Genomic DNA, 21,757 nt, shown 5'->3' on the forward strand with positions numbered 1-21,757 from the left:
GATAGACAGACAGACAGACAGACAGACAGACAGACAGACAGACAGATGACAGATGGATAGTTAGACAGATAGACAGATAGACAGATAGATACCTTCCTTCCTTGCGGGTAGGATGTTCCTTTTCAGGAATGGCTACAGGTTGAATTCTGCACCAGATTCAAAGTGGGAGTGCTAACATTCGAAGTCCTAAACAGCTTGGGACCAGGTTATCTGAAGAAACACCTCTTCCCATATACCTGGCCCTCCTACCTGGACCATGAGGTCATTTTTGATTTTTCTCCAGGATCCCTTCCAAAGGAAATGAGGTGGGTAGCTAGCAGTGGGAGGGCTTTTTCAGTTGTGGCACCCTGGTTGTGGAATGAGCTTCTCAGAGAGGGGTGCCTGGCACCCACTTTGTATTCTTTTTGGCGCCAGATAAAGACCTTTTTATTTTTCCAGCAATTTAATCATGATATATTGCATTTTAATTCTGTACCATTTCTATACTTCTGTGCTGATTCAGTTGCCATTACTATTATGGTTTTGTTCTTATAAATTAATTTTTGTTTGTGTGTGTGTCTTTTTTACTTTTGCTAACTGCCTTGAGAGCCTCTACCACTGGGTGATATAAAAATGAAATAAATAAGAGAGGGGAGGACAACTGCTTTCACTTCAGTTGGCCAGGCAGTAAGAGAGTAAGGTTCTTACCAGCTTGGCACTCTTTGGATCTTTCTGCAAAAGCAGAAAAAGTGCTCCTGTCTGGGAGAAGTTTGGTGGCAGCTGTGACCCAGTTGGTATATTTATAGTTTGATTATTGACCAGTGATTATTTTGTGGTATTTTGTTGCATATTTTAATTTTGTTCTTCTTGTTATTTTAACTGTTTTGATAGTTTACTGGAAAGTGGTATATAAATACGTTAGATAATAAATAAATCTAATCTCTATTGATCAGTAGCAGAATTGGTCAGTAGCAGGGTTGTGGATTTGATATTTATTTATTACATTAAAAGTTGTGCTTTTTGGCTACCTGGTGTCCAGGGTGGTATATACTGTATTATGATACCAGCACAGGAGCAAAAACATTTACAAAACATGGAAAATATTGAGAAAGAAAAAAAACACACATGTATTTTCTCAGGAATAGCCCCTGTTGGTTTCATGTTTAATGTACCAACTGTTTTGCAGTCTTAATGATAAATTCATTCTCCAGGCATTCCTTTGAAGTAGGTTATTTCCCTGTTCCCATTTACAAGTAGGAAACCAAAATGGAAAGGGTGAGTTACTGAGGGCTACCCAATGTGCCAGAGAGGGAACTGAATTATTATTCCCCATTTTATTGCATTGTATTTATTTCTGTTCAGTGTGGTTACCTTACAATAATAGAAGAAATAGACATGACTGTGCCAGACGTGACTTGCTATGTAAATTTTTTAAAAGTTCCTGGCTGTACTCCTGTGCACACTTACATAAGTTGCATGGAACTCTGTGGGACTTGCTTCTGAATAACCACGAATAGGATTGTACTCTCAGTTACCTAAAAGTCCAAATCTAGCTGTTTTCTAGTCTACAATTCTGAAATCTGGTTCAGGATTTCTTCAAAGCATTCAGTGCTCTGAATGCCTGGTAACATGATGTCAGAGCATTTAGTCAGGAATAATTTAACAAGCTTTAATTGCTTGGATTGCATTAGTTTGCTCTATTGTTTTCTTAGCTGGTCCTATTTAAGTGGTGGAGCTTTCTGTGGCAGTCAGTTAAAGAGAACGTCTCATTCTGGTATTCTTTGTTGTTGGTTGATCAACCCTCTGAAGCCACAGAAGGAGTTTTCTCCCTTTCCTCTTTACAGATTATTCTTACTTTTGTTGTGAGCAATAAAATATTCAGGAATCCTGGGTCTCAGGGATTTGGGATCCTGCAGACATCTGCATTATGAATCAGAATTGTTCAGCTATCACAGCTTTCCATTTCTCTCCTCCCTCCAGCAGGAAACTAGAAAAATGTAGCTCTGCGATGAACTGCTGGTGTTTAACACACAGTTAGTACCCTCAGAAAAGCACTGTGGACAGTTCCCTTCCAAAAACAATGTTTGCATTATTGTGGCAAGAATGAACTTTCAGAAATGTCTTGAGTAGAGTGCAGCATGAATCCATGCCTTTTATTGCGTTGATTTTTTATTTATTAGCCATGTTCTGCTTTGGGCCAAGGTTATCTTTGTTTATTTATATATGTTGGAATGTTAGGTTTGGGTTAAAAAAAAGAGATGTCCCCTTTCCTGTATTGTCCTTTTGCATATTTACTTGGAACTCATTCTGTAGCTTGATATATTACATGTGAAATCTGGTTAATTCTGTCTGCTGACTGTTACTTCCCTCCTACTCCTCATTCCATCAGCCCGAGAACCTGCTCTATTACAGTCTGGATGAAGACTCCAAGATCATGATTAGTGACTTTGGGCTATCGAAGATAGAAGGCTCAGGCAGCGTCATGTCCACAGCATGTGGGACTCCCGGCTATGTGGGTGAGCTGCAGAAACCTTTGTTGTCTCTCCTTGCGGACCTTCAGATGTTCTTGGACTGCTGCTTCCATGATCCCTGATGACTGGCCAGGCTGGCTGAGGCTGAGGGGAACTGGGAGTCCAGTAACATCCAGGAGGCCGCAGGCAGGGGTGTAGTAAATTTTAATCATGACAGTCCCCAGAGCCACTTCCCCCAGGGAGAGTCTAGAAATTCAGGCAGATGCGTTGATCCATATCAGTGGATGAGTTCTAGCAGTTTTCATTACCACCACAGCAAATAATTGGTCTTTGTTGTCCATTCCACACCAGGTTTTCTTTAAAATAATTTGCATTCGGTAGGGGTAGCTCACAACTATATGTTGTTCTTAGGAAAACCCATTCACCTCTCACCTGTAATAGGTACTATTTTCAGAAGGAACAGGGAAGTCCCACAATACTAGAATGCAAAGTGGTCATCCCATGAAGCCAACTGGTGGGCCATTCAGGGATAGGTAAAAGGAAGGACTTATTCCTTATTCACACTGTGCATAATTATATTATTGAATTCACTTCCACAAAATATAGTGAGGGCCACCAATTTAAAAAGGGGATTGGACAAACTTAGGGAGGAGAAGGCTATCAATGACTACCAGTCCTTATGGCTTTCTGCTGCCTCCAGCCTCTGTGCAGCAGTTGCTGGAGAACGTGGGCAAGAGGATGCTCTTGCACATGGATTCTGCCTGTGAGACCCCATGGGCACCTAGTTGGCCACTGCATGGACAGAATACTGGGCCAAATGGACCACTGGTCTGGTCCAGCATAAAAACCCTGTTTTTATGAGCAGGATTGTAGATGGTATCATCATCCTTTCTCATCAAAAAGTATCCATACTTTGATCCGGTGAGCTCTGGATCCATTACACCAGTGACTTACACTGCACGTCTTAATTAGTTGTATAACTTTGCTGGGACTCAACACCACTATCCCTGATCATTGGCCGTGCTAGCTGAAACTTAAGGGATTTGGGGTGTAGCACCATCCAGAGGGCTGCCAACTGGATACTCTTCTTTCAGAAGGAGCCCCAGCATACAAGGTTTATATTTTGTAAGAGATGATATTGGTAGTGCTAATATTTTGAGTTTCTAATGGTTTCATTATTCATTTATTCCCCCCACCCCCCGCTGGCTCTCCTCTGATCTGGTCCAGCTCCTGAGGTGTTGGCACAGAAGCCTTACAGCAAAGCTGTGGATTGCTGGTCCATTGGAGTCATCGCCTACATCTTGTACGTACTGAGGTGGGAGGCAGGGTTGATGGTCTCTCCTGTCTATTCTGAATGCACATCTGGCAAGGGACTCCTCTAGCGCTAACTGTGGAGCAGCATCCTGCCCCTCTGCCCCTCCAGCATAACTCCAAAACCACATTCACCTCCTTGCTCTCTCCCTGATCTTTTGCTTACGGCTTAAGAATCTTTATCATAGGCCCTTCCCACCACCTTCTGAGGCTTCTGCAGACCCTCCCCTGGCATTTGCAAATGGTAAGGGAGAGACATGCCTTGTATTTAAAAGAACATTGATGCTGAGTTCCGGAGCCAGAACCATCAAACACCACAAATAATTTATATTGTTAATTAATATTATTCTATTTTGAAGTTTATTTATGCTTGTGAGCTGCCCCGAGTCTTCGGCGGCATAGAAGTCTCCTAAATAAATAAATAAATAAATAAAATAAAATAAAATAAAATAAAATAAAATAAAATAAAATAAAATAAATCTCTGTTGCATCATCACAGCCAAGGTTGCTCGCTAGGCTGCATCCTGGTGATGGGGCCTCCACCTTTTAAGATCAGAGGAGTGTAACATGAGGTCTTCCAGAGGTTTTGGCCTACAAATCCCCTTTCAGCGCTGGCTAGTATAACTGATGGTGAAGGATGGTGGCAGGTGTGGGCTTAAACATCTGGAGAGCCACAAGTTCCCAACTTCTGATTTAACTGCTCTGAAGAACTCCCTGAGTTGGAAGCTGCTGTGCGTTCTGGTTCTCTGGACATCTGCTGTGGCTAAGGACATTATTTTGTACCCTTAGCGGTGGGAGAAGTGGCTAAGAAGGCCAGCCAATGAATGGAGCAGGAGGTACGGCAGGTACAGTCTTGCTCGGCTGTCTCAATGTCTCCAAGCGAAGGCCTTGGCAACCCTAAGAAACCAGCCCTGTCTCTCTCTTCCTACGTCTACTATTTAATCCCTGTGTCAGGAAGTAACCGGTTCTCCTCATCTCTCTCCTCATGTGCATTTACCTCACTTCTCCACACTGTTCCACCTATCCCTAGTTTACATTTTCCATCCAAACCTGGTATATAACCTCAGGCCTGGTCACTTGTGTCCTGTCCCCGCTGTTTCCTCTCAGATTGTGTGGCTATCCCCCGTTTTACGATGAAAACGACACAAAGCTCTTTGAGCAGATCCTGAAGGCCGAATATGAATTTGACTCCCCCTACTGGGATGACATCTCTGAATCAGGTGAGGGAAGGATCTTCCGGTCCGGATGGGCAGGATGCAGCAGAGGGGTGCGTGGGCTGCGGGCAGCCCTTGTGCAACCTGCTGACTTGCATTCTCTCCGCTCCTAGCTAAGGATTTCATCCGGCATTTAATGGAGAGGGACCCCAAGAAGCGCTTCACCTGCGAGCAGGCACTGCAGCACCCATGGTAAGGGGAATCCAGACCCCATCAGTCACTTGGCTTTGTTGAAGCAGGGGTGCTGATCGTTTCTTGTCTGTCTGTAAAATGGGAAGATTAGGCTGCAGTCACGGCCCCACCTTCATCGGCCTCCGTGGCACTTGCTTCTGAGGAGGCCTGTGTAGGAGCGCGCTGCCACCATCCTCTCTCGCCGCAGGAGCGTGCAAAAGACCATGAGGCCACGGCAAAGGCGCTGTGGCTGGGTGGCAAAGGCGGCGCTTGGCAGGCAGGAGGTGCTGGGCTCCGTCTCTGGTATCTCTGGCTGCAGGGTGGCCTCAAGAGCCAGCGGTGGTGCCGTCAGGGCTGGACTCTGGGGCAGACGTCCGGGGCTACTCTCTGCAGAACTTGCAGGAGGGAACACCAAAAGTGGCCTGCCACATTTTGAGATAAGGGACGTAGTTCACCTTACCATAGAGGTATCACATCCAGAGGCTAAACTGGTGGTGGGCAACTGGTGGCTCTCTAGCTACGTTGGCCAACAGCTCCCATCATCCCTAGCCAGCTAGGGCAGTGGTGAAAGTTGATGGGAGTTGTAGCCCTCCAGACATTCTAGCTTGCAAGTTGTCCCCTCTGGTCTGAATTTACAACTGAGTGGCAGCACTGGAAAGCTTTTTCAGTCCATGGACCGGCCTTCCCCAGTTGGTGCCCTTTTTGGGACATCTGTCCCAAAAAATGAACAGTTCTGGGGTTTGAGGACACCATATGTGCGGTGCAGTGACTGAGAGCACGGGGCTGGGACTCAGGCCATCTGGGTTCTGGTCCCTGCTTGGCCATGGAGTCTACTGGGCCGGACACAGTCTCTCAGCCCAACCTACCTCACAGGATTGTTGTTGGGGGGATAAGATGGAAAGCAGCTGGAGAGTAATGTAAGCTGCTTTGCGTTTGTTATGAGAAAAAAGTGGGATATAAATCTAACGAATTATTATTGGGGAAGCTTGGTCTGTGGGGGCTCTAGTCAGTCAATTTAAGCCTTACTAGTCTTACTCAGTATGACTTTTCCATGCACTTGAGTTTTTGACAGCTTTTAACACGGACTTTACTGATGATCTGATGGTTTGTTTATATGGGGGTTTTGTCTTCTTTTATGCTCTGATTTCCTGTTACCTACAGTGATAGGGCTTTCTAATTGCTTTATATGGCTCTCTCTTGTTGCCTAATTCTCTTCAGTCAGTGTTGTCAGCCACCTCAGGATCCAGTACATTGAAGGGCAGCATGTAATTGTGCTGATTTCCCTTCCCAGGATCGCTGGAGACACTGCTTTGGACAAGAACATCCACCAGTCAGTCAGCGAGCAGATCAAAAAGAATTTTGCCAAGAGCAAGTGGAAGGTGAGGCTGTAGGGTGTTTTCACATACATGGCTTACATCTGTTTCTGCTTAACTTAGAATGCCATGAAAATGCTGGCTAGAATGTCTGTCACATTCTGACCCAGATGAAGAGCATGCACATATGGCATGTTTAAGAGAGGCCCGCGTGAACTTTTTAAAGCAACTCTAGGCCTTCATAAACTCCCTGAAAAAATCTTGGGGTTTCCTAGATTGTTGAAGGTGCTGAGAAAGCTGTTTGAAAACCTGTAGTTCTACAGTTCCTTACCATCTACAGTTCCCGAGAATGCCTTGAACAGGGGCGGTCTCAGATTCAATCCCTGTCCAAGTAGGACTAAGAAAAAGTGCCTGGCACCTGACAGACTGCTGCAAGTTGGTACCAACAAACGGGCTCCATGGTCTGATGTAGCAGGAGGTGCCTTCCTATTATTCCTATTAAGCTGGTTAGGTTTATGCCAGTGATGGCGAACTTTCAGAGACCGAGTACCCAAACTGCAACTCAGAACCCACTTATTTATTGCCAAGTGCCAACACTGCAATAAAACCTGAATTCGCTGGCCACCAGCACAATGAGTGTTGATGAGCCTGTTGCCTGGTGCCCTTAATCTTTCCGAATATGCGCATGGCTGCTGGGACAAGTATCTCAAGAATAGAATGGATAGTCACTCCCACCAGCCTCAATCTGATCCTCCTAGCAGGAAATGCAAAGCATGGGCTGTGTTATACAATCATGGAAAGGTAGAGTTGGAGGGGGCCATGAAGGCCACTGGGTCCAACCCGCTGCTGTTGCAGGACACCAGGTTACACCATCCCACTCAGATGGCTGTCCTTGAGCTATGATCCATCCTTCAGCTGTGCGTTTACTTAGCAGAGTGCTATAAAGAGTATCATGCACATTGTGCGGGGATCTTTACCGAAGTGAAGCTCGTGGCCTGAGAAAATGCCATCCATTGTTCATCAGGTGGGGTCTTGCTCCTGGTTGCAAGAGTTCATTCGGGTTCTTCCTTTCATTTCAAAATGGAAAAAAGCAGGGCACACAGATCTCAGGGGGAATCACACCGAGACACACATTAACCTTTGCTCATTTGAACGTTTCGCTGCAATTCAAATAATAAGCACTGTTCAGAGATGAATATTTGTTCTTTTCAACCAAATGCTTGAAGATAAGGGATGGGAAGCAGCATTGCCTTGCTTTTAAAACTGGGACAGTGCAGACACAGAGGGCTCTGCCTGCCATAGGTTTAGGTTCGCCATCACTGGTTTATGCTGTGGAGAGTTTCCTAACAAGTCATTCCTCTCCATGGGTCACATTACAACTCCCATAAACCCCAGCCAGCGTGGGCTGGGGATGCCTGGAGCTGCTGTCCAACTCGGGAGGGTGGCTGGAGTAGGTGTACCTTTCAGTTACGCAGGCAAGAGGAGGCACGTGCAGTCCCGGCTCCCTCAGCACTGACGCCTGTCCGCCACTTCTGCTTTTCTGCCCTGCGCAGCAAGCCTTCAATGCAACGGCTGTGGTCAGGCATATGAGGAAGCTCCAGCTTGGGACCAGTCAGGAAGGGTCCAGTCAAGCCATGCGGGAGAGCAACGGTGAGTGGCCGGTGCCACGGGAGGGCCCCCTCTGCGTCCTGTGGCGACAGCCGTGAGATCGCTCCTAGCCTCTCCCTTTGGATCTTGGTGTCAGCTGTCGCCCCCATGTACAACTGTGTGGGATGCTTGGCAACATTTCATCTCAATCTGTGATGCTGACACGAGAGGTGGGCTTGTGTGACACAAGAGCCGTGGTGAGCTCATACCATTGTGGGTTTGTTGCGTCGTTTGGACCCAGTTGCAGGGTTCCTTTGTGGTAGGATTAATTTTCTGAAACCACCGAGACCCAACAGTCAGTTCTAAGGCTTCCATGCTTCACCAGGGGTTCTCTGGCCATCTAGACCCAGGATTGCCGTTTTACTATTATTAGTATGGAAACACCATAGAATCCCCTGGCAAAGTGGCTGCAGAAGTGTCGGCTTCCAGCATTCAGTCTCAACCACACTCCGCTTCCTAGCAACCGGTGCATCATTGCTTGCTTCATTTCTATTGGCTGGGCAACACGTCTGTCTCCTTGTTTATTTTTGGAAACAGGGAGACAGTGCAAAAATACATGGAGGGAGGAAGAGAAAATGGCAGTGGAACTGTTTATTTCCATTTAGTAAAAATCTCTAAGGGGTCTGAAGAGGCTGGGAAGTGCCACAGCCACGCAAGCACACCTGGGTAGGAGGAACCCTCAGAATTGCAGTGGAGCAATCAGGAGAAGGAAAGAATAGGGAAGGATGGGCATTTTGCTTGTGTGGGATGCAGGGTGAGGCCAAGCAGTCAGAGCAGAGTCATGGAAACCACACCGCCCAGACAACCCTGTGACTGCCTGACTAGTAAGTCGAGGCAAAAATCCACACACTGTGGGAACAGCGCAGGGCTGTTTGCCATGGCTGAGTCCACGGAAAGGCAGCTGTAGAAGCAGAGCCTACGGCATTCAATGCATTGGCCAGTCTTTGAAGGTGTTGCCTTTGACTCCTGAGGTTACATTTCCCTTCTAAGATTCAAATGCTGGCTGGCAGTTTTCCATTTAGAACTTAATTTTACCTGTGAATATTTACTGGCTGAAGCTAAATTCTCATGAGAGGTTGTTTCTCCACCCCGTCCCTGCTTTCCTATTCTCTCCCTGCCTCCTCCAAACACCTCCCTGCCTCCAGAGGGATTTTCCCTCTGCCTTTTCAAAGTACATTTTTGGACAGAATGGTTGCAAAAGTGGTATCAAAAGTGGTTGCCACAAGCACCAGCAGTTTGAAAGGGATGACAATTAAGTGAGCAGTGTAGAGGGTGTTCCCCTTGGCCTAAGGCAGGATGGGCAGCCTTGGGTTGAAGAGGTTTGTAGGTAAAGGACGCAATGACTTGTTTTCAAAACTAAAAGGTTTCAGTGGCATTCTTCTTTGTGTGCATTGTATCAAACTAAACACTTTTTAAGTGTAAAAAAATGCTACGAACACTTGGAATAGGCCACACCGGTTGACCAGTTGTCCCATCATGCTTTGGGGAAGTCATTCTGCCCTTGCTTTCTCACTCATCTCAGCCGAACGAAGCAAGACATGATTTAGGTGCCATAGTCATAACAGTGCAGCCACGTTCCCTTCTGGACGCCTCCTTGAATCACTGCAGAAGCAGCTTTTGCTCAAAGCAAGTGCCCCTTGAAATATTTTCAGGGAGGATTATTTCAAGCTGCTACTAAACCTCGTGTTAGTCCATCTACTGAGTATGCAGACCAGAAGGTAGAAGCTGAGCTGTTTTACTTTGTTGACCTCGTAGGCTTACTTGTCAAGCCAGACCCAGCTGTGCCATGTCTCCCTTTTCTTCAGGTTCGGCCTCCGGGAGCAGCGAGGAATCCTTGGGGAGTGATGCTCACCATCCGACTCAGGACTGAATGTTCCCCAGTGGACAGGGAACAGATGGCGGTGCCAGCACCAACCCAAGCTGGGTGGGCAGTTCCAAGCCAAGCTCTCTCATGTTGCCACAAGCAGAGCCAGGGAAGGGTCTGGGATGCACCGCCACATCCCTCCCGGCAAAGTGTGTCTTTGCCCCAAGGCAGGGCCGCGGGAAGCTCCCCCGGTTAAGTCACACCTTCCGGAAACTGGAAGGGTGGAGGGGGGGCTGGCCCTTCATAAACCACACACTTCCCTGGAGATGCTCCCATCACCACAGAACGACTTACTGCCGTCCACAGTGGACAGGACCCATCTGCACCTTGCGCACACCCCTCGGTCTAAGCCAGTAACGACATCGTCCTTTGTGCCCCGTCCTGTGGATCATCAGGTCTTGGAAAGGAATATCCAGTTTCTCCCTTGCAGCAACTGCTCAGGATTGAGGCTGATCCCCACGCAGCCATGGAGCTTGAATCTGCCACCTCCCTCACCCCACCAGCCGAGGCTCCTGTTCACCCCATGCACACCAGGCACCAGGCAAGCCACCAGGAAGGAGCGGATGCTCCCTACGAGAGGGCTGGCAGGGCCTGGAAGTCACTCCAGACGACACAGTCACGTGCTGCTGTGGGGGAAGCGCAGCTGCTTTGCCTGCAGAGAGAGCAGTTGCTGTAGCCTGAACCCCTTTTGCAAGCTCCTCCAGCGAAAGAGTGGTGCATGTCTGAGACAGAGAGCCAGACTGAAGGGTCATTGCTTTGCTGGGGACCAGCTGTCCATGAGCGAAGACAGGTAATTTTTTAAGAGTGGTGGCTTCTTGTGCTCTCAACACACACACCAAATTCTGTCTGCGGGAGGGTGGCAAACTGTTCTGCAGACCTCCAGTGTGGCTTAGGCTGAACTTAGGAGGAGAAAGCCAGCTGTGGCAGGCACCTCTTGGCTGCTGCCCATTTCCAGAGCAGTTTTGCAACCCTGTTAAAAAAAAAACTTTGTGATTATTATTAATAGAGAATGGGAAAGGGAAGCACACATTCAGAAATGCAGGAATGTCCCTTTCGGTGTTTTTTTGGAACAGGAAGGCAGCCTGCGTGAAATAAGAGGGAGGGCTAGACCAAGGACTGGCACATTTCCTTGGCATGAGAAGTGACTCAGAAGCTCAGTGTCTAAGCTGCCAGTCAGTACATTTCCAACAGTAGTTGCAAAGGCTGGGTCACACCTTGGGTGAAGATCCCACTGATGCTGCTCTTAAAAATACTTTGCCTGTCTTCACCCAGCCTTGCCCTGGCACCACCAGGACCCTTCCTGTTGTCTAGTTCCGCCTGCCTTGTTCCGCCTGCCTGATCTTGAAGTCCAGCACTCCTTTTTTGCTCTGTTGTCCTTTCCCTTCACTCTCGATTGAAGAGGAACTTTCTAACTTGAAGTTTCTGTTTTGTTGCTTGTTCTTGTATTAAAAAGGAAGGAAGGGCATGTGGCTTTGTCTGTCTGTGCCCCATCTGTCTGGGCAGACATGGGAGAAAAAGAGGATGTGCCAGCTCAGGTAGCAAGTGCACGATAAACAGAGTTTCTGGAGTCATTTTTGAGGGACAAATGAGGGTCAAAGAAACAGTCCCACCATCATTGTTTATTTTTTAACATTGTTGATACAGCACCTAGAAGTAGGCTAAACACTGTATAAAAGGGTGAAAACAAAGAGGTCTCTGCCCAAAATAGCTCACAGTGCAGGGTAGACAAGAGAAAATCAAGGAATATACATGGGAATAAAATGTCAAATCATGGTTTACTAAAACCTGAGGTGATTAAAAACCCAAGTCGTCCCAGTCCAAATTGCATGCTGCTAACATTTCATTAATTTTGACAGGGAGATGCACGTGTGTGCACACACACACACACACACACGTGCGCACACATTTAAGAGTCTCCCATTAAAAGCAGCAGAACCTAAAGGTGCTGAGCTTTGGCTGCAGCATAACTCAGTTTGCCCAACAAACTATCCCTTGAGACCTCATCATAGAGACGGAGGATATTGATGACAAGAGCAGGAGAAAAGGAGAGCTAGGCAGGAAAAGAAAGGTAAGCTAGGCTACAGAATTAAAATGAAGATGCTCAGGAATACCATTCCAAGTAAAGGAAAAAAGCAAGAGAAAATGGAGGACGATGTTTGATATATATATATACACGCATATAAGGGGTGGAAGAGGGCCTATTTACAGTTGCTTCAAATAGCTGGAATGGCCACGAAGATCAAACCGGAGGTGAGACAAGAAGCACCTTTCAGAGGTGATTCTCGTTTCTGGGTGTTGGCACAAAGGTAACCGTTACCAGCAAACCTTTCCTCTGTCCCCCCTATTCACTGGAAGGATCCAGTTCTCTCATTTAGAATATGATCACCTGCAAAACACAAGAGGCATGAACCAGCAAGTTGGTCCAGACCAACAGCAGAGCCTGCTTTATCTACTCAGAACCAAGTCCCATTGAGTTCCATAGGGCACAGACTCAAGCAGGTTTGCTTAAGATGGTAGTCTTAGTCCTACTGAAAGTGGCTGGACTGGGTTAGTCATTCCGAATTTGTTCTGTGGTGACTTAATCATGACTAAAAGTGCTCTAGAAGAGGGCAAAGTGTGGTATGATTTAGACCAGGGATGCCTGATTCCTGGGGAACCCCTCTGCTTCCCAACCAGAGGTCAAGTAGGATAGGAATGCATGTTTTTCACACAAACGGACCTTTCGCAAGTGGTTAGGCTCCGTAATAGGAAGATGGGGGCCACCCAGGGGCAAGGGCTCTGTAGTTACAGAGCACGTGCATTAAGACACGGCTCTATATGCAAATGTTTCCACCTTACATGCACGTTAGAGAGCTGTGAAATAACATGACATCTTTCGCTTCCAGTTCAAAAACATTTCCCTTTAATTACTAGTGACACCACGGCCTGCCTTTTCAGCCACATGTAGATTAAGTTTCAGTAGGTCCAATGAAATTCCGTAGTGGGGCTGGAACTGGGTCAGGCTACCCATCTGCAATCTGTCCCACAACACCCCCTTCCTGATCCAGACAACCAACTTCAGCAGACCAACAAAAGCACGGAGACTTCAGCCCTCACTGACTGCTGTCTGGTCCCCCTCACACTTTCATTGTGTGTAAAATTGTTCTTTCACAGTGAGATAATCACCCCATAATTCAGACTGAAGTCCAAATCCATGGCCTTGGTTCTGGCAAGAAGGTCTTCTGCCTCCAATGGCCGACTGAGAACTGGCCTTACCACAGTAATACTGTACCCCCAGTCAAAGCAAGTGACAAAAGCTACAGGAAAAGCATTCTATTCTACACAACACACGGCAGCTACACATCATGCTTAGGCCACAAACAACCCCTGGTGGACAAAAACCCCAAACAGCTTAAGCAGGAGGCCCACAGCTCACGCCCCCTGGGCCCTCTCTGCAGCAGCTCAGGCGGTGGCCCGTCTGCGGTGGGCAGCCTTCTCTCCCTGGCTCCAGCCTTGCAGAGGAAACTGTTTTCTTGCCTGGATCAGACACACAAATGATACTGGGGCTGCAAGAGAGACGCTTATGTCAAGGTCGAGTGGCTGCTTCTGGCCACTTTGTCACAGCGCTGTTTGGCATCTGGATCAGGAGACTCCTGGTATTTTCTTAGATCCGCACAAAAAAGGACCTGGTGAAGGAGGGAAGACAGCCAGAAATAAGACTGTGTTTACAAAAGGGTGGTCCGAATGCTGGCCGTGTTGGAAGGAAGAATGCCTGCAGGACTGGGGTATAAAAGATCCTCGGGGGAGACCTAGGCTAGGCTTTTGTCAGTCCTCTCAGGAAACACAAGCTTCGCCTGTTGCCTGTACTCATTTCCTTGAGCCAAGGTAGGGCTGGGCTGCCCCAAACTGCTGGTAATTGGGCATGTCTGGGGCTCCTGGTGGGTTCCAGAGCAGGGTTGGAGGGGGTGATGGTGCCTAAAGAAGATGGGGAGGAAAGGGTACATGGAGGGCACAAACACAGCAGAGCACAACACTGGCACCCATTTTGGATAACACTCACGACACTCTCTCAACATTCCAAATATGCCCACTAACCCCAAAAAGGAAGATCCGTGGCCTAGAAGAAATAGGAGAAAGCTCTGTGACCGGAGAAGCTGCATCGGCATGCCTTGTCCCTTCCGCTACTGCTGGCTGAAGCCCCTGCCCTCCCCACTGTGCTTTGCCCCCCTTTTCACATGTGAGAGAACCCCCAGGCCCTGCCCACACCCTTCAAAGCCTCACCTTCTAGGAGCCATAGAGCTGCTTCCTAAGATTTCTTAGGTTTGCTTTCCAAGAAACAAGGTGCTTAACATGCCAAATTGTGAACGGGGAACCAACCTTGAACAATCTAACCGGCAAGCGCAAGCACGGCACAAGGCAGGCTGATCCTCTTCTAAGCTTGCTTCCCGACAAATGGCTCCAGCCACCACACGTGCTCAAAACGGGCAGCGGGAGAAGGGGAGAAGGGCTGGTGCGCCTTACTTACCGCCTGTGCCCATCCAGCATACGGTCCCCACAGGCTCCGAAAGAAGTTCCCTGGAAGCAGAGCAATGGAAAGAGCGGGCTTACAAGGTAGCTGCCTGGGCTGGTGGGTGGTGCAGGACTCTACCGCTTGAGATAGTCCATGCCCTCTTGTCCATACTCTTCTCTTTCAAGCTCCCATTGAGGAGGAAATTAAAGCCCTAGATGGCTTAGATAGCTGAGGCATTGCCTTTCCTCACACCAACCTGCCTTCTGCAGGAGGCCAGCACCCTTGACTACTAACATTCAGCAAGTGACTAATAATAGGCTCAGGGCCTTGACAGCGCAGGTGCTCAAGCCATTAAGTTCCTATGCAGAGACATCTGCTGGAAGCTTTCTCTTTTATGCACCAGACAAAGCCTGTCTAATTGCTTCAGTTTTTAAAGAATATTTCATTGTCTTTTAGGATAATTGGTTCCCCTTTGACTGACCGAATAGTCAAACTTTTTCTTTCTTCTTGCTGGCTTGTTGTTACGATGAAGATTACCTTAGCTTTGTTTTTTTCATCTACCCTGGATGTTGTTCTTTTAAAGCATTGCTTTATATTGCTTTAATTCTAATTGATTTTATTAGATGCTGAGATAGCAGGAAATAAATCCTTAAACACATGAGTAAATAAATAAAGCTATTTACTACTGTTAGGATAGGCATGGGGTTCTTCTAGTTCAGGATTCTGTTCCCAGAGTGGCCAACTTGGATATCCATGGAAAGTCCACAAGCTGGACATGAGTGAAGCAGCTCACATACTTCTAACTCATGTTGCCCAAACACTCTGTAACATGATAATCAACAAGGACGTTGGAGAGTTGAATAAAGTACAGGAAAGGCCAACCAATACTAATAATCTCCCATGAGGAAAAGTTGTTACAACTTTGGGTTTTTAAGCTTAAAACCATGCATAAAGGGGGGCATGGTGGAGGTATATATGACTATGCATATGCAGAGAGGGAAGTTAAGGAGAAGTTTCTTTCCCTCCCTCCCTCCCTTTCAATATTAGAACACCCCATGAAGCTGAACTGTGAGGGATTCAGAACTCACAAAAACGAGTCCATCTGTCTGCAGCACACCGTTTTTGTGCCTCTGTGGGAAACAAGATTGGGCAGACTTGAGGAACCTCTGGCCCAGAGCCCCAAGTTTGGCCTCTGCATCTCTGAAGGCCAGCCGTGTCTCCTCCTCAAAGTCTCTCCACTGCAGAAGATGCTCCACCTGCCAATCACCTTCCCCACCAGAAGCCCTCAAGCAGCAGCTCCCCTGAAGGAGGGACTGGTTTGGCTCCATGTGAGGCGTGGAAGGGAGAATGAGTGGCTGAGCGAGCATTGTGGGGGCTGGATTGCAGCCACGGGGTGATCCCAGCCTCTCTGTGCTGAGGCCCTGCCTGCGGCTAGCATGCAGCACCCCAGCCTGCTTGCCTGCACAGAGCCGACGCGGCCCTCTGGCCCTTGGAGGCTCCTCCGCCCCTGCCTCGAGCCCCTGGTCTCGTTCAGTGGGACTCGCGTACGTCACGTGGCATCCCGTCTGCCCGTTCCTCTCTGAAAGGGACGGGGACCAGCAGAGCGGAGAAGGACTAGGAAACCGAGCCCCAACAGGAGACGCAAGGACAAGGCTACATTCTGAAGTCCACCTCGGTGCGCCGCGCTCCACGAGAGGAAGGCGTTCGACCCCGCTGGTGCTCACCGATCTCTCGATGAACCCGCTCCGTCACGCTGCGGGCTCCCATGCCCAGCTCTTGGCCATAGTAGCGTTTGGCAACCTGCCATATGTGGGTGTCCACAGGCACCGCCTCAGCCTTGTCCAGCGCCATGAGGCACACGCAGTCCGCCACCTGCAGGGGAGATGGAGAACACTGAGCCGCTGTAATGGTCCTGCGGGCATCATCAGGACCCCAGGGCCGAGTTCAGCCCACCTCTGCTCCACAACCCCTTTGGTCCAGCCACACTGCCGTGATTCCCACACTCCAGCAAGCCACCAAAGGGGGCCAGGCCCAGCAGCCCTCCTGAGGCCTCTCAGAGAGAGCCTTGCTTCTCTCTGCAGTGGCGGCGTCACAAGCTCAGCGCACACCCACCTTGACTCCCACGCCCGGAAGGGTGCACAGGGCGTGCCGGGCCTGCTCGTAGGGGACGGAGCGCAACTGCTGCAGGCCAGCGGCACCGCCAAGCGTCTTCAGGACAGCACGGGCACTCTCTCCAACAAACCTTGCCCGATACCCAAAGCCCAGGTCTCTCAGCCGGGCTTCCGTGTCTGCTCCTGCAAGAGGTTATGGAAGAAAGGCCATTCCTGCTTCAAAGAAATGCATTGTCAAAGAGGGAGAAAACGCACACCCAGGAGAGATCTGGAAGACGACTTCGAAAAAGCGCTGAATGCAACATCCGTCAATTAAAGGGTGAAGAACCAATTTGCTCCAGGGCTCAGATTTTCTCCAGGCCACTGCCACAGGCTGGAAGAGTAACGGGGTGGACCCACTAATGTCACTGGTTCCCAGCCAAAGCCTTCCCCTTTGTGCCTCCAGCCGGTGCTTCAGCTAATTTCTGCAACCAAACATCAGTGTGTTGCAACTGGAATGCATTCTATAAGATATTTGTGTAACTGCATCAACATTGCATATTATATGTTGGTTTCACAACTGCTCCCTTGTTTGGCTAAGACAAGATATTTCTTACAAATGACATTCATTCAACCTTTTGGGATAGGTATGATAAACAAAGGAGGATTTAGTTCAGCCTCACTCTGCCCACCAGATGGTTTGGGTTATAGCACCCATCTGATGGGGTGATGGGAGATGTAATTCAAAACTTTTGGAGGGCACCAGACTGGGGAAGACTGATAAAGACCGAGTGGGCATCCTTGAATCAAAGGGATGGGAGCTCAGAATTGGCAAATAGAACCAGACCTGATCAGAGAATCTGCCCACCATGTTTGAAAGCATTTTGTACGGGTTGTTCATCAAACCCTGTTTGTTCAGTCAAGCAACTTGATCTCTCCGCATGTGTATTGCCAAGATGTCATAGGATCTCTCCAGTTTTACCCCACATGCCTGAATGTCGCATGCTCTGTTGCATTCCAGAACATCCCACCCCTGCCCATTTTTAGCCAGCCTTCCTCTCAGTCCATCTGCGCCAGGGACACCCATCCAAACGTCTCCTTACCTGCCATCGCCTGCAGCGAGGGGAATGCGTGGTATGTCTTGGTGTCCAGCTGGCACAGGCGGCGCCCGAAGGCCTGGCACAGGTGCTGGATCATGTTGGTGATGCGTGACAAATGGTTGTTGGAGGTGCAGATGAAGGAGAAGAGGCATTCCACGGGGTCCTGCCGCAGCACCCGAACCCCTGGGAGGGCAGAGGCAGGCAGGCAGGTTGATAAGCTGCCACAGGCTTGTGTCCGAGACTGTGTGCCGTCTGCAGCCTTTTGGAATTTCTTGCTGGGCACAGCATTCAGTCTCCAGAGAGTCTCAATAAAACAACAACAACACTCAGAGGTCCAGCCCTTAGGGCTGTAGAGTATCTACGTAAAAGATGTACAGGCTAATGCACAGTGGAAGATCTGAAGTGAACACCTTCAGAGGAGAGAAGCCAGACTTGGTAGGATTGTTGATGGTCAGATGGTGGGAGACCTGATGCCTCCTTATGACTTCCCATATGACAACACTGGGCTCCAGTTAAGGCTTCCTGATAAACTGTTTCCATCAGCACCAGCAAACCTTTAAAATCTGCTCCAGAGGGTTGGTGAACCCTTTGGAACAGAGTTTATTTATTCTATTTTCCATTTAATTATTCAATCTGTATGCTGCCCCACCAGTCATAGGGCTCTCTGGGCGACTCACAACATAATTTGGGAGGCTAAAGGAGCCTGCAGGGGACAGGAGAAAGCTGCATTGCACAAATGAAATTCACTCCTGCACAATGTTGGATTCACCCTTTAGAAACACATTATGCAAATACCCTTAGCTGGCATGTTTAAATACCGTTCATGGAATCCAGTTTTCTTGCTGCAGAATGAGAGTGATCTTGCCAGAGATTTCTAGACATTTCAAATGCAGGAATAGACAGTGGTAGCTGTAAAAGCCAGGTGTCCATTACAAGGATCAGACAGATCTCTGCAGCAAAATGTTTCTGGAACATCACTGACCGGTATATCTCTTAAGCTCTCCCTGGAACTACAAGGGCTAGAATTTTGTTTCCTTTCAATACAAGGTGAGGGTGAGCCAGCGTGGTGAAGTAGTTAAGTGTGTGGAATTAGGACTAAGGAGATCTGGGTTCTAGTCCCCACTCAGTCATGGAGCCAACTAGGTGACTTTGGGCCAGCCACAGACTCTCTGCCCAACCTACCTCACAGGGTTGTTGTTCAGAGGATAAGACTGAGAGGAAGAGAATGATGTAAGTTGCACTGAGTTTCTTCAAAGGAAAAAGGTGGGGTGTAAATAGGATAGATAAATACATAAATAAGTTGAAGTAAGCACCAACTTCTTAGTCAAGTTCTGCACACCTATCATGCAACACAGTTCTGATCTAGATGAATTCTCCCACCAAAAATTAAACGCCACAGAGGCCAAGGCCACTTGCCTCCACCTCCTGCGGTACACTGACAGCACCATTCCTGAAGTCACCTACCTGGGAACTTGATGGCCACTTCCCGGAAATGTGAATCAACATAAGACCAACCCTGGTACAATGCAGATAAGTTGACGTGTAGCTGGAAATAGTCCTGCAGGATCTGTGAGGGAGTCAATCCGTCCATTCCCCGGATCATTTCTCCTGGTAAATGGCGTTCGCTCGTCCCAGCATGGCTTGCCTCGGACTGTGTCTGCTTCTTCCCTTTTTTCAGCGGTGGCTCGGAGGGGCTGTCGTCCTCCTTGCTGCCGCCCTCTTCCTTGTCCTCATCATGCAGCGTGTACCAAAGCTGCTCCTCTGACTGTGTGAGGGTCCAAACCCGTCCTGCCAGCACACCAGTCCAGTAGCCGGGACTGGTTTCTGACCACCTGAAAGCAAGCAAACAAGCAAGCCTGGTTAGCAGTTGGAACAGGCTGACTGTAACTGAGATGGCTAACTGGGGTTTCCCAACTCCTCCTATGCCTACCTACAATGGGTAGCAAGGCCAAATATTTGTGGGGGCCAACATGTGACTCATCAATTCCTCAGCACAGCTTCTACTTTCACTCAGAATAAAACTACACGAGCTTCCTCAGCTTGCGCACCCTATTTCTGAGGGGACCGATATAAAGTCTCTCTCCTGAAGGTACCAAAATCATGAGTCCCAAAGAAACAGCTGCCCTAACAGTAGCTTGGATCTCACAATAAGTAAGCTTGCACTGACTTGATAGGTTTTTAGTAAATAAAAGGGTATATAAATACCAATAATGAACAAACAAGCATAAGGAAATTAATGAAATGTTTCCTGTCTTCTCCTACAAAACACCACACAACTTTATTGCCATCTATCAGCAGTGTAACACCGTGGGTCCTCCTTCCCCTACACTTTGTGAATATTGTATGCTTTATAAGGAAGGGGACATAGCTCAGTGACAAAGCTTACTCGTTTCAGTAGCCAGCATCTCTGGGTAGGGCTAGAAAAAACCCTTGCCTGAAGTCCTGGAGAGCCACTGCCCATCAAGGTGGATGAAACCCAGGTTAGATGGATCAGTGGTTTCCAAAAATAGGAAATTATGTTTCTATTTTTGCTATATTTCTAAACTCTGGATTACCTTTCCCCAATTTGGATGCCTACAGAAGTTTTGAATATCAATCCTATAAGCTCCATTCAGCATGGTTACTGATCAGGAATAATTAGAGGCACAGTCTAAAACATTTGGAGGATATCAGAACTGGGGAAGACTGCTTTATATTATAAGCAGCCCTGGGAATTTATTTGAAGGGCTTGGTAGAAATCCCCAGTATAAATAAAACCTGAGGTTCAGTCCAACTCTGTACTTCTTGATAGTGGCCAGGCGATGAAAAAACAGAAACTGTGGCACAGAAGGCCAACACACAGTCTTGCCATCAAATGCACCTAACATGGAACCAGCCCCTTCTGCATGCCTTTTGCTAACTTAGAGATTTCAACATGGCCAGACTGTACAGACAGCATTCATGAACAGCCTGTGTATTTCATGCTGGATCACAGTTCACCTACATAGCATCTTGGTGCACATTGTACATGTATGCATTCTTCTTACAATAACTGCAACACACCACAAGCAAAAAACCCTAGCTCTTATATTAACTTTCTTTGAAGCTTTGCATTCTTCCAGTAAGCACCCCAAAGCGTGACATCCTGGACAGATGGTGTTACAGTGCATACAATCCTCTCTCTTCACTGAAATAAAAGAATTCAGAAATTCAGCTTCATGAAATCCAGGATTCTATGCAGGCAAAAAAAGATGGGAATCACGTATCACTGGCTAATTTATGTAGGCTTCAATGCTGATGAGCGCTGCTGGTTTTTGGGGGCTAGGAGAAAATATGGCTGATTAGCAAATATGAACAGTGGCCTAAAAGTCAAAGTGCATTCCCTGTCCTCTGTGCAAAAGGAAATTGGGCGGGGGGTCAGTGAGGAGGCTGCACTACTCCAAGCACAATGCACAGCACCAGGAAAGAAGTAGAGACACGGTTGCCATCATCTCTCGCCCGCCCCCCAATTTCCCCTTGCAAAGCTTGGGTGACTTAACAAGGGCAGCTTCACCGCTGCTCTTCCGTGCTTGCACTGCGCAAGCCGAGCAGCAGTGGAAGACAAGGGGGCCCCGGGGGCCCCAGAGAAGGGCAATATGAGAGACGGAGGGAACGAGGGAAGGAGGGGCTCAGGGCAACAGGAGGCAATTCAACGGGGAATCCTCCTGACCAGCTTGCAGTTCCTCCCTGGGAGCCGCGAGGGGGCGCACTAACCGGAAGGTCTGCCCGCCACAGAGTACCAGGTCGAGGCGGAGTTCGGCGCGCGGGCACGGCAGGGAGCGCCAGGGGGTGGCTCGAGGCAGCGGGGCCGGGCGAGAGTTCATATCGTCCCTTCTGCTGCCGCCGCGGCCGCCCTCGGACGGGGCGCGGAGATGCCGATGCTCCTGGTGCAGCTGCCGGTGTACCAGCTTGGCGCGAGACCCGCAGCTCCGAGCCCGCAAAATCACCATAGAGTTGTCCCACTGAGTTTGGAGGAGGGATCGCGCAGGGGTAGACGGAATTCCAGTGCTGGCCGCTCTAGGCCACTGGGGTATTCTTGGTGGCCCACTTGGGCAGAAGTACTGGCTGCCTGGGCGTCAGGGAATTTCTT

General features: G+C 48.5%; 2 protein-coding genes across 5 annotated transcripts in view; one reads left to right on the forward strand and one right to left on the reverse strand.

Moving 5' to 3' along the window:
- The window catches only part of CAMK1 (calcium/calmodulin dependent protein kinase I), a 35,710-nt gene extending 24,275 nt beyond the window's left edge, over nucleotides 1-11,435 (forward strand). For 3 of the 4 annotated variants that reach the window (XM_044451788.1, XM_044451787.1, XM_044451789.1), the window contains exons 6-12: nucleotides 2,369-2,495; nucleotides 3,678-3,753; nucleotides 4,869-4,981; nucleotides 5,089-5,167; nucleotides 6,438-6,525; nucleotides 8,013-8,109; nucleotides 9,912-11,435. In XM_044451788.1, the coding sequence (XP_044307723.1) occupies nucleotides 2,369-2,495; nucleotides 3,678-3,753; nucleotides 4,869-4,981; nucleotides 5,089-5,167; nucleotides 6,438-6,525; nucleotides 8,013-8,109; nucleotides 9,912-9,976 (645 nt within the window). In that variant the 3' untranslated portion in view covers nucleotides 9,977-11,435. Of the gene's footprint in view, nucleotides 1-2,368; nucleotides 2,496-3,677; nucleotides 3,754-4,868; nucleotides 4,982-5,088; nucleotides 5,168-6,364; nucleotides 6,526-8,012; nucleotides 8,110-9,911 lie in introns of those variants that run through there. The other variant, XM_044451790.1, reaches the window with a different exon arrangement.
- A 134-nt stretch (nucleotides 11,436-11,569) lies between these two features.
- On the reverse strand, nucleotides 11,570-21,617 carry OGG1 (8-oxoguanine DNA glycosylase). The gene is made up of 7 exons (XM_044451786.1): nucleotides 21,382-21,617; nucleotides 19,114-19,481; nucleotides 17,653-17,832; nucleotides 16,572-16,753; nucleotides 16,184-16,331; nucleotides 14,475-14,524; nucleotides 11,570-13,635 (listed from the first exon to the last, which is right to left on the reverse strand). The coding sequence occupies exons 1-7, from the start codon at nucleotides 21,615-21,617 to the stop codon at nucleotides 13,531-13,533; spliced, it is 1,269 nt and encodes a 422-aa protein (XP_044307721.1). The 3' UTR covers nucleotides 11,570-13,530.
- Between the last annotated feature and the right edge of the window lie 140 nt (nucleotides 21,618-21,757).

Source organism: Varanus komodoensis, unplaced genomic scaffold (assembly GCF_004798865.1).
Source record: "Varanus komodoensis strain SLA01 unplaced genomic scaffold, ASM479886v1 scaffold6_4, whole genome shotgun sequence".
Taxonomy (NCBI): Eukaryota; Metazoa; Chordata; class Lepidosauria; order Squamata; family Varanidae; genus Varanus; species Varanus komodoensis.